The sequence below is a fragment of the Lathamus discolor genome, chromosome 6 (assembly GCF_037157495.1).
Source record: "Lathamus discolor isolate bLatDis1 chromosome 6, bLatDis1.hap1, whole genome shotgun sequence".
Taxonomy (NCBI): domain Eukaryota; kingdom Metazoa; phylum Chordata; class Aves; order Psittaciformes; family Psittacidae; genus Lathamus; species Lathamus discolor.
The window spans coordinates 4,001,637-4,013,943 of NC_088889.1; the positions used below are offsets into that span (position 1 = coordinate 4,001,637).

General features: G+C 47.3%; 1 protein-coding gene across 11 annotated transcripts in view; it reads left to right on the plus strand.

Moving 5' to 3' along the window:
- RAB3IL1 (RAB3A interacting protein like 1) overlaps positions 1–10,343 on the plus strand; it is a 33,505-nt gene extending 23,162 nt beyond the window's left edge. For 10 of the 11 annotated variants that reach the window (XM_065686574.1, XM_065686582.1, XM_065686573.1 and 7 more), the window contains 6 exons: positions 2,988–3,116; positions 3,217–3,329; positions 4,389–4,412; positions 6,013–6,112; positions 7,259–7,325; positions 7,733–10,343. In XM_065686574.1, the coding sequence (XP_065542646.1) occupies positions 2,988–3,116; positions 3,217–3,329; positions 4,389–4,412; positions 6,013–6,112; positions 7,259–7,325; positions 7,733–7,815 (516 nt within the window). In that variant the 3' untranslated portion in view covers positions 7,816–10,343. The remainder of the gene's footprint in view (positions 1–2,987; positions 3,117–3,216; positions 3,330–4,388; positions 4,413–6,012; positions 6,113–7,258; positions 7,326–7,732) is intronic. The other variant, XM_065686571.1, reaches the window with a different exon arrangement.
- The last annotated feature ends 1,964 nt before the right edge of the window (positions 10,344–12,307 follow it).

Genomic DNA, 12,307 nt, shown 5'->3' on the forward strand with positions numbered 1-12,307 from the left:
TGTTCCCTAAATTTGTGCTGAGGCAAGCTCTGGAGGGTTTCCATTTGTGGGGATTTCCTCTTCTGAGAAGCATGTTGAAGGCTGCGTCAGGACAACTGCTGGAGGAAGCAGCCAGGAGATCCCTGGAGGGCATGGATGCTTTCAGGAGTTACCAGTACTGAGAGTGGATGTGTCAGGAGTTGCTGGGCAGAAGACAGTTGCTTGCTGCACCTTGGCAGTTGAGTCCACTGCCTGTTCTGGTGTGATTTGCTGTTGTTTCTTCTGTCTGCCTATTTTGGATTGGACACCAGGACACCTCCATCAACTTTTAGTCTCTGTCACTTGCTCTTTCCTTGGGCATTTCACTGTTCTTACTCTTCTTTGCAGAGCATAGTGGAATTATATTCAGTTCCTTCCTCAGTGGAAGGAACTGGGCAGGGAAGTATACAGAGCATTTGTGAATATCTTTCAAACAAACCCTATTTAATTCCCTTTGGTGATCCTTTAATAGTCCCCCACCTGCTGTGACCATAGGTGTAAGTAATGCTTCTTCCTGCTAGCAGGACCTTTCCACCTGGGAACTTTCCACTAGCCAGATGTATTCACAGCTGTCCTGGGGAGCAAGAAATAAAATGAATGAGAAGGTGGTGGGGGAATATATCTCCCTAGTGACTTTTTGGATGCTGCAGCCTGAAAAATTGTTGAGGGAACACAAAGGCACCCAGTCACTTGGTTTGCATGAGAGCATATGCAGAATGGCCACTTGTGAAATGAATACTCTCACCAGACAGGACTGTGCTGGCAGCACTGGTTAACGTCTGCTTTTGGCAGTGGATTCAGTGAATGTGCCTTGTCAGCTTCTGCACAGTGCTCTTGGTAGAGTTTGGCTGAAATGCTTCAGACAACATTTGCTATAGCCATTGTCCTGAGACAGCAAAAGCCATGAGAAATGAAGATCCTTTAACTATTCACAGGCAGAGAGGAGCAAAGGTTATATGAGAAAGAAAGCCAAAGGAAAATGAGTTTGATAACTGTGAAGGCCTGGTTTCTAGTGGTCAGACATGGAACAGTCCAGGTATGCTGGAAGCTGCAGTCAAATGCAGTCAGTTAGAAGCTGCTTTGAGGGATGGGATGAAAAAGGTTTTAATATTTTTAAGGACCTGTGAGCTCTCCCAGTGCTACCCATTTCTCCAGTCAGAACAGATTTGGGCCTGTCATTTGTGTAGGCAACTTCCACATGGTGCAGATAGCCTGAGCTTTAAAATGCCAGTTCCAAAGTGACTACTAATTTTATGTATGCAGGATGGGGTGCATGTTTTTTTTTTTTTGGTTACCTTGTTAATTTCTGTCTCTCAAACTCCTTAATGGCTTATGTGAGAGGCGATAAAAGGGAACCTGACATTCAGAGAGTTGCTGCTCTGTGGAAAGCACATGCTGTATCTTAAACTGAGCCTAAAAATGTCAGAATTTGTTCTGGTTTTGCACCTCAAGCTGAAGACAAAAGGTGAGGCTTGTGACCCTGTGATTTCTTAAGCAGTGTGCTTAGTTCCCTGGAAGGGAGGACTTGAGCCTTTCTTTGTATCTTCTGGTTTGTCTCATGTTTGTTACTTCCCTTTCTTGCCTGTCTCTCTAAACCTTTCCCTTCACTGTCTGTCTCTTCCTCTGCCCTCGAAGTCTGGGTTACCTGCTCTCCTCTCTCTGCTCCTCTGTTTCATCCCCGGGAAGGCAATCCACATCACCTATGAACCAAGCTGGCAGGCCTTGGGGGCAGATGCTTCCTCGTCCTTGCAGCAGGTAACCTTTCTGGTCAGCACTGGCGATGGGTGGGATGCATCTACCTCTCAAACTTCCAGCCTTTCAGTTCCAGCTTCCTTTTATGCTAACCTCCATATTTTGTTTTCTTTTTGTTTTTCTCCATTTGTTTTTCCATCTTGTGGCTCTGAAGCTGTCTCCTGGTGCCAGGTGAGCAGTGTCCATAGCATAGAATGAATGTGCTAGAACCCAGACCTGTTTTCAGCTTTCTTCACTCATGTTCTTCATGTTGCTCAGCAGGGTTTCTTTAGTTTTGTTTTTCCTTTCACCAGCTTTAACAGGATTTGCTGGCCTTTTAAGGAGAAGCCCTGTCAGTCAGGTTGGTGGTTTGGCTGCTGATCCATCTGGGATTTAAATGCCAGGTCCCAGAGACTCTCTCCATCCGGAGAGAGATGGAGGAAACAACTTTCATGCTGGCACAGGGGATGGGAGCAAGCTCTGTCCTGGATCTCATGTCACTGAGCAGTGATAATGTTTGCAAGCCCAAGGCAATGAGCAGATATTAGAATGAGGAAAGCTGTTCCTGTTCTTTGAGTTCCCTTTGAGAGAGCTCTTTTCCTACACTCAGCTTGCCTCTGCAAGCCTGTATGACTTCCCAGTGTTCCCATTACTTCTGCAACTCCACAAACACCAGAGTTCTGGGCTTGAAGTGGTCTTTAAAGGGCTGGCATAGCCTGTGAGCTCAGTCTTGGGCTCACTGAATGTAGTCCTGCTGATGGCTGTTTATTCAGAGCTTTTTCCAATTCATCCTTTTCTGTAGCAATCCTTCCATTACAGAAGGGTTCTGCCTCCTGAGTCCTGGGTGCCACTATGCTTTGTCATTCAGTTGCTCTCATCATTCCTGCCATGGGCTGAGTGAGCACTTGGTCTGTTTGCTGGTTGTGTTGTGCCTTTCTTGTAGCAGAGGTGCTGCCTCATCCTGGAGAAAGATGGGATAGAGAGGTGCCTGCAGGTTCCTGGCAGAATAAGCCCACTATGGCTGTGTCAGTCTGGCACAGAACTCCTGATGGGTGGGAGATGAAATATGGTTGGAGTAAACCAGCTTCCCCTTAGACACTTCTGTGGTGTCTGACCCTTTCTAGCTGCCAAAGCAGATGCTTTGTAGTTAGGTTACCTGCATAGTAAAAGAAACCTTTTGATATTGTATCTCTCCACTCACTTTCCCTCTTCCCACTCCTCTTGGACACTTGCTGCAGGTCGACTCCATTTTATTTGCTGAGTTCCAGGCCTGGAAGGAATCTCCAACCTTGGATAAATCCTGCTCCTTCTTGGACAGAATTTATCGGGAAGATGTAGGACCTTGTCTGGACTTTACTAAGCAGGAGGTGAGTGCTGGAAAAGGAGGACAAAAACCGCACAGCATCGAAGTTACACCTTTATGCAGGTGACCTTTGCACATTCCTATCTGCTTTCTCTTTGTCACAGCTGTCGGAGCTGGTGCGAGTGGCTGTGGAGCAGAATACACTCACCATTGAGCCAGTTGCTTCTCAGACACTGCCTGCGGTGAAGGTGTCAGCAGAAGAGTGTGGTGGCCCAAAGTAAGGAACTGTGTTTATGCTCTCTTGTCCTCTCTGCTACTCGTCTCTTTGTACCATCTAGTGGAGTTTGGCCAGGCCTTGCTCATTCAGTTGAGCTGAACAGTTCAAAGGGCTCAGCTGAGTGTTCTAGCCTATGACCAGTGGTAGTTCAGCTCCATGAGAATGGGAATTAGCTCAGTTGATGTACTGTAGATGACTGTTTTGGGAGATAACCTAGTGATGTGTTAATGCCTTTCGCTTGGGAGAGGTTTGGATTTTTTCCCCTTAAGGTAGCAACTTGTTTAATGTTCCCTAAAGGTGTGTTTGTGCATAACTTAGGGTGAAAGAATTAAGTCAGAGCCACAGAGTGCTGAGGCACTGGCAAAGGGTGCCCAGGGAAGCTGTGGCTGCCCCATCCCTGGCAGTGTTCAAGGCCAGGTTGGACACAGGGGCTTGGAGCAACCTGCTCTAGTGGAAGGTGTCCCTGCCTGTGGCAGGGGTTGGAACTGGATGAGCTGTAAGGTCCCTTCCAACACAAACCAGTCTGGGATTCTACGATTATCTCATGTTCTTGCATCCTGTGAGGTTCGAACTCACCTTGTGCTCTTGACCTTGCTGGTGCACCAGGTGGGTTTGAGTCTAGGTCGGAAGATAATCTCCTCTTGCTGGATATCATCTTTCCCACCTTACCATCAGAACTGGGGCTATGGCTGCTTCAGAGCTTGTGTGACTGTATCTGATATGATAGACAACTTGAGATTTACTCAAAGAGGGGGAGCTTTAGCAGATACGATATGATATTCCGTATGAAGATAGGTGATTTTATTCAGCTACTGAAGTTAAGTTCAGTCAGGGCTCTCTCTCTTTGTTCTTCCCTCCCTTACCTTCAAGCATGTTCTAAGCTAAGGTGTTTCTGTAGCAGTAAATGCTGCATGCAGGTTTCCTACTACTCTCCTCTGCATTTTCTGTCATCTCTAGGCAAACCGTTCCATGAGTATGTGTCAGGCCTGTTCCAAGAACAACCCATCCTGTGTTTGTCCTTATTGGTTTCCTTTGATTTCTTTTTTTATGTCTTCACAGTGGGTTCCGGTCACAAATTGTAACGTAAGTGAAGTATTTATTTTTCAGTGAGTGATCAAAGATCTCTAATCCATTAACAAGTTACTAATGTAGTGCCATTTAGAAGCTTTGAGGCTGGAGCTGAACTAAGCTAACTTTTTAACCCTGTTTAATTTCCACCTAGACACGGGCCAGTAAGGAATCTTGCTATTGGCAATAAATGCCCAAAAGGAATTTCTTCCCCTTTGTTTCCCAGTTGCAAAACACTGATTTTTATGGCAATTTGGACATGCTGTGGACCAGCATGAAGATGATCCAGGGGGCTGGGGCACCTTCCATATGAAGACAGGCTGAGAACATTGGGGCTGTTCAGCCCGGAGAAGAGAAGCTGCGTGGAGACCTCAGAACAGCTTCCAGTGTCTGAAGGGGGCTACAAGGATGCTGGAGAAGGACTCTTCGTCAGGGACTGTAGTGATAGGACAAGGGGTAACGGGTTCAAACTGAAACAGGGGAAGTTCAGGTTGGATATAAGGAAGAAGTTCATTAGTGTGAGGGTGGCTTACAGCCCATGCTTCCACTCTTAGCTAAATATTTGCCGCGCTAGCAGCGGAAAGCAAGCACAGAGATGTGCTCGGAAGCTCTCTGAAACATCTGTCCCTGTGTTTTGTCCTCTTCCATGGCCCACAGAGCAATTTTTTGCAGCTGGAGAGTGATGTCCCACTTCTGGTAGGACCACTAAGTCTCTGAGGAGCATGGTGATGACTGCAGCAGAGTGTTCTGCTTTAGTGCTTTAAGTAGTGATGAAGGAAGGGCAACTGGCTGGTGCTGGGAACCATTTGACTTTAAGAGAATGAAATGGCAGGAAAATAGAGGTGTGCTGCAACCTTGGTGATTACATCTCTTGGTGGTCTCCCTGGGAGCTGAGTGGTCTTGAAAAGACTTTTGTTTGCTGTCTGAAATATCCTTACAGTTGTGAAGCCAAGCTTCTTCCCCGTCTGTGCAAGAAGGGATTGCTTGTTCATAGGAACTACAAGCCTCAGTGAAAGTCTCCATGAAGTCAGTAGAAAGTCACTTTATGTGGCTTCAACTAGAGCAGGTTCAAATCAGGCCCAAGTTAGTAAAGAGGAGTCTGGCGTGCAAGTCTGTAGCTTGTTTTGAGCAATTTCTGCTCAAATGCTGGATTTACCTGTTTTGGGACTAGGTTTGGTCCTCCGCCAGCATGTTTGTGCCCCGTCAGGAAAGCTGAAGCACCTGAGTGGAACTCCTTCAGCAAAAGCCTTGCCTGGAACACAGAGATGTGCAGAGACTGGAGGACACTTGTTATACTCTGCTCCAGCTTCATCTCTTTAATGTTTTCTGTGGTTTTGTCTTGGGCTGTCTGCCAGGGAAAGGATACAGCCTTTGTTTGGGTGTGGAATGATTCATGATTCCAGATATTTAGCCTAAGGCCTCCTAAACTTGCCATTTATGGAATCTTTCTAGGAGCCAAAGGCTTGTATCAACCATGGGATTTTATTTCTTCAGTTGGCTGACACAGATCTGGCTTCTGAGTTCCCACTTCCTCCTCTTGTGGATAGTCTTGAGGCTGTTGAATTGCTTTGCAGTGGATTGGTGAAGGCTGAAGTGTTTCTTCCTTTGCTTGCAGGAAATGTGCTCTGAGTGGCCTCCCCAGGACCTGCAAGCACCGCATCATGCTGGGGGATTCTGGGAATTACTACTACATTTCACCATCCTGCAGGGCCAGGGTAAGTCCTTCACATTCCCAGTGTGCCTGCCCAGTGTTCCAAGCCTTGACATGGGAGATGCTCTTGAGGGTCAGCCCTCAAACTGACAGAGACGTGTGGAACTTGAGTTTGTTCCTGAAGTTGAGGTGGCTCTTGATGTATGACAAGGATGCAGGTCTCCAGCCCTGCCTCACGCTCTGGTGCTCTGCCTTATGTTCCTTCAGGCAACCTATTTTCAGTGTGTTCACTTTCCATGGTTTGATTCAGTACAGGGCTTTGATTGTTTTGCTTTATTATTATGTTTTAATTCTCCTTTATAAAACACAGTAATCTTTTGCTCTTTAAATGCTGGCCCTTGTTACTGTTCCGGTACAGATCAGTGACTCAGATAGTTGGGAGAACAAGCTGTCCTTTCTTTGGAGGGTAGGGAGAAGATGAATGGTTTTTTAATATTATCGTTGAGGCTCTGATTCAATGGTGCATTTTGGAAGTTTATTCTTTCCTCAGTTACATATCAGAGATCCTGCAATGTGATTATTTCTGAGTCAAAAAGTTGGGTTTGTGCATGGACTTAAGTTGAATGATTTTTGTCACTTGCACTAAAGTGACTAGCAGTCATAGAATCATAAAATCATGGAATGGTTTGGATTGGAAAGGGTCTTAAAGCTCATCCAGTTCCAACTCACTGCCATGGTCAGGAACACCTTCCGCTAGAGCAGGTTGCTCCAATCCCATCTTACCTGGCCTTGAACACTTAAGGGATGGGACATCCACAGTTTCCTTGGGCAGCCTGTACCAGTGCCTCCCATAAAGTGTCACTAATGTCCTTACCTCCCTGCACAAACCTTTAGCTCCAAAAATTTTCCTTCAGTCAGATAAGTCCTCTCTGAAGGAAGGTCATGGACTTTGCTGCCACATTTAGTGGTTACTGATGTTTTACATCAGTAGTAGTTTGGAGTTCTTCCACAGTGTGTCTCGTGGATAGTGTAATATCTTGGCATGGGGTTGCAGATGCCCAGAATTTTGATTTTTGGTTTGTTTAAAACCAGCTCTCTTCCTATCTCTTGCCATCTGGTGGTACGTAGTACTATTTTTCAGGTGCTCAAAACTAAGAGCTCTCCTGCTATAGCTGACTCTTCTTTCCTTCCTCTCCCTTCTCTTCCTCAGATCACAGCAGTGTGCAACTTCTTCACATACATTCGCTATATCCAGCAGGGCTTGGTGAGGCAAGATGGTAAGAAGGAATAGTAGCTGGCTATGGTGGGGATGCCCTCTGTGGGCCATTGGGAAGAATTGAGTCCTATTATTAAGTGGTCCTGTTCAGTGTGACAGGAACTGGGGCCACTTGGGGTACCCTGAACTGTATTTGGAAATGGTTAAATGATAAAAGCATGAGTGAGAATAGATTCACCTATTCATCGCTCATCAACTTGTTGGAAACTTTGGCCTGGGGTGGAGCTGGTGGGGGGTGACCTGATGGGCCTGTGCTGCTGGGTGTTTGCTTCCCTCACTCTGGGGATGAGCCTGCCTGGGCTGCACTGTGAGCACAGTATAACATGAGCTGGTGTCCAGCTGTGCATTGCTTACTGATGTTTGGTGTTGATTTTTCCTTCTCTTCCCCACACCCTTTTTGCTTTGCAGTGGAGCTGATGTACTGGGAGGTCACGCGGCTCCGGAGGGAGATGTCTCTGGCCAAACTTGGGTTTTATCCCAGTGAGATGTAAGCAGAAGCCTAAGCATGAAAGAAAACTGGTCCTTTATGAACAGCTTGTCAAACGTAGTCTGTCAAACAGATGAATGCAGTGCCTCTCCTGCAATGGGCCTTACTTGCTCCCCGCCTTTCTCTGCATGAAGCTGATCAAGGAGCAAGAAGCACAAGTTCCACCTTCAGCTGTCCCACATCTCCAACTGTGAGCAGACTGCAGCTGCCATTCTACCCTCTCAGAGCTGGGCTGGGCCTGGCTGCTCTGGGGTGGCTGCCTATAGACTGTCCTCTATGGAGTCTCCTATATGCAGTGTATATCCATATGTTTGTTTTAAACTTTTGTTTTTATATGCAAGCTGCTTTGGCATAACCCGAGGCCAGCCCTGGGCAAGGCAAGAGTCCTGGACCTTCTTTGTAAGCAAGTCTTTCAGGACAGATGCTGGCTGTCTGTCCATCTGATCCACTCATTCTTTGGGGTGGAGGGTGCTGTGCTCAGCCATACACTTAGGTCCTGCTGACCACTTACTCCCCTAATGGCCTTGTAAATGCCAGCAGCACACAATAATCTTAGGGAGAGCCATGAACAGCCTGTTTCCAAGTACTTCCTGGCTCCTTTTAAAGGGGCTTGCGAGAGAAGCTTTCTGCCAACTGAGTCACAAAGAGGGATTTGTTTCTGGTTTTAGCTTGCGATTTGGCATGGGGTGATCCAGGTTCGGGAACAGACAGAGCAGGGGTCAGAGCTGTGCACCTGAGGCCTTCAGCAGAAGAAAGTGAGCTGGGAAAGCCATAACTCTCAGCTTGGCTGCAGTCGGTGCAGGATGTTTTCTCCTGCTCTGAAAATCTGCTGCAGTTGCCACAGGCTGATGCAGACCTTGACGTGTTGGTGTCAGTCCTTGGTGCAGAAGTACCCATGTGGTGCTCTTAGAAACCTCACTCACAAAGATGTCTTTGAGGTGTTCCGTTCTGAAGGAGCTTTGGGCAGTGTTGTTCCCACTGTTTAGATAAAACCTGTGGTCCCAGTCTGGGTTCTTCATGTCTCCAGAAGTAGCATGCCCAGGCTGGGCAGTCCTGAGGCCTCCCTTGTATGGAATTATACCTAGACATGCATGTCCACTGAAAAACCCATCTCCTGGGCTCCCATCCCCAATGAGGAAATCTGAGACATCTTTGTGTGCACGTGAGGGATGTGGCTGTGGTTCTTGTGTACCTCAAAATGTTTTGGGAGGGATGTCATTAAAGCTGTTGGAGGCCCGCTACAGCTTGAGCTCAGACCCAGGCTTGTCTGTACAGGGATGTGCTAAAGCCATGACAATATTTTGTAGCCAACTTAGCCTTTTTTTGTCAGTGACTCTGGAATCTGCTCAGCTACCACCTACCCTGGAGTTTTCGTCTCATGTGGCATTTCCGCAGTCTTGACTGTCCCTCTGCCATCATCATAACTCTCATCTTAGCAAGTTGGTGTCCAGAACCACATCACCATCCTCAGCTCCAGTCAGTTTCATCCTCTCCTGAGAGATGCTACAGTAGGAACTCTGTATCGTCAGTGGAAAAAAACTGAGCTGCCATGTTTCTGTTCAGTAGAGGGAGGAATACATAGGGAAGGTGAAAGTTCTGGTTTGGAATCTAATACAAGGACAGCTTCACAGCAGAGCTGAGAAAACCTTCCTGTAGAAGACCCCCATAAGCACAAGCTTTGCTGTCGCTGAGCACACTCCAGGATGTTGCTGGGTTGTTCCTTGGCTGGCTATACTGGCATATGGTTTTGCTTGCCAAGGTTTAGTAGCCATGTGAAACTTGAGTTGACATTCCCAGAGCTGGGAGGACACATTACTGACAATACATGAGTATAGAATCCACCTCCTTCAGCTCGGAAAGGGCTGACCTCCAAGACTGAGTTGTGAACATCTCAGTTCTGCTTTTGCTTCCCATAGCTGAGTGCCCTGACTCATGCCGCTCACCTTAGCTAGATGAGTGCATACATCTGCTACTCTTCACCAAAGGAGTACATTTATAATGTGGAGTAAAAGCCTGGAGAATACATCTTTGGGTAAGAGTCTGGCTGGGTCTTGAGCTAGTGTAAGCCTGCATCTTTTGGTGGTGTCTGCAGACCTGTAGCACTTTTAACATCAGCTTTTCCAGAGGAGAAAATAGAAGTATCCTTCCCCAGCTGCAGATTCCAGCTCAGGTAAATCCTATCCCTGGCAGTTTTCTCCTTGTATCTGCTCCCCCTGGTCGGATCTCTACATGTCCTGTGCCATTCGCTGCTGCATTGTACAACAGACGTGGCTGCATTGCAGAACTGGGAATGAGATGATATTTCTGTGTAGGTGTTTTGGTTTGAGGGCTATTCCCCCTGCCTCGGTGTCACTTTGTAAAGCACTTTGAGATGAAAGGAGTTGAAGAAAAGCATTGTATAAGGTTGTCTTCCATTTGAAACAAATCAGAGCAATTTGTAGATTAATACGAAGTCACTCCGTTAACAGCGGGATGGTTGCACCCTGCTCTTTATTACAGGAAAATAAACTTTTGCTATTAACCTCTTTAAAAGTCTGGTTGTAGTTCTAGGGTTGGGTTGGGTTGGTTGGGGCACCTGTGTTTGGTAGCCGAGAGAAGAATCAGGTTTGCTGGCGTTGTGCTCTGTGGTTCTCCTCATTTGATGGGACTGGGGTTTTAATGCTTCTCTTCATCAGTTTGCCCCTTTGGTAGCTGGTTGCTCCCTGACTTCACCCAGGGTCTGACTGTTTTGGTAGTGAGCAGAGTTCTTCCATGGGTATTTCTACGTAGAATCATGGAATTGTGCAGGTTCGAAGCGACCTTAAAGCTCATCCAGCTCCAACCCCCTACCATGAGCAGGGACACCTTCCACTAGAGCAGCTTGCTCCAAGCCCATGTGTCCAACCTGGCCTTGAGCACTGCCAGGTATGGGGCAGCCAAGTCATCCAGACATGAAGGAGGAAACCAACTGGTGATTGCAGAGCAGGGACAGCTCTGGTGGTGTCTGCCCATCCCGCCTGTGAGCAGAGCAGAGCCACCAGGAGGCCCTGAGCACCTGGGATGGATGAGGAGCTTCAGGGAGGAGGTGGTAGCCACCAGGACCAGCAGCTGATAGGATGTGGTTATTAGAAGGACTGTCCTGCCAAACTCAGAGCTGTGTCTGCACATCCCTTCCCTGATGGGTCTAGAATGGGCTGTTGCCTGTGCTCCGGTAACTGTAAAGTTGCTCTGTGCTTTCTGACTCCTGCGCTGGACTGTGTTAAGCAGCTGGGTTGTGAATTGGGAGCTGTGTCCAGAAATGGATGTATTATATATTATTATTGGTTTTATTTTTACTTTTTTTCTTTATAGATTTTATTTTGTTTTTATTTTATTTTAATCCTACAGAGTCCATTAACAAGTAATACAAGAATCTCCAGGATAAATTCCCTCACTACTCTGATGAGGAAGAACTGAGGAAAGCTACGTAACTCCACCTTTGGTAATCATGAATGGATACAGGGGGACCTCTGATGCTTCAAATAGCTGTTGCTAGAGAAACATCGTTCACTGATGGTAGCATAGATGTTTACGGTGTTTAAGAAATGATTCATTTGAGGGTGCTGAGGCACTGGCACAGGGTGTCCAGAGAAGCTGTGGCTGCCCCGTCTCTGGCAGTGTTCAAGGCCAGGTTGGACGGGGCTTGGAGCAACCTGCTCTAGTGGAAGATGTCCCTGCCCGTGGCAGGGGGTTGGAGCTGGGCGAGCTTTTAGCTCCCTTTCAGCACAAACCCGTCTGGGATTCTCTGATCCTTTACGAAGGAGAGCAGCCTCTCTGGTTTGGTCCTAACCCTGTGCAGCGTGGCCAGACAGCCACAAGAGGGCGCAGGCAGACCAGGCTGTCCTTCCTCCCTATCCACCCTGCAAGAATGGAGCATCTTCATGGCCCTGCTTCGCTTCTGCTCCTCCTTCTGTGGAGGCATCAGACCCACTGACCTGTGTTCTGCAGCCTCTTAATATGTGTATTTCTACAGCCTGCCACTACTGCTGGCAATCGAAACTGGTCTTAGACGGGTGCTGTTCTCCTTAGGTAACTGGAGAATGTGTCTGTGATGTGGAAAGAAAGGATTTGGATTTCTTTAATGGATTTTTGGATAAGACAGAGGAACATTAAAAAGCAATGGCCAGGTAAGAGACTGTGAATTGTTTTGCTCCCTGGGTCTTCAGGTGTAATGTCCTCACTGGAGTCAGTCGGGATTGCTGTAGGGAAACTTTCCTGTGGCTGGGAGCTGAACCATGAGGTTGGCCCCTAAGCTTCTATGGTCTAAGCAGGCATCAGCCTGTCCCATATCCCTACCTGCCCACCTCTTCCACCAGAGCCTCCCTGCTGTTTTACCTCTCAGAAATAAATCATGGTCCACTTGCCAGACCCTCTCCATGTTCATTGAACAGAGCCTTTGGGTCCTTCTGTATGTGCTGCTGTACAAACAGCTTTCTTCCTTGTGCCTGTTTCCCTCACAGTGTAGGGCCTGCCAGCCT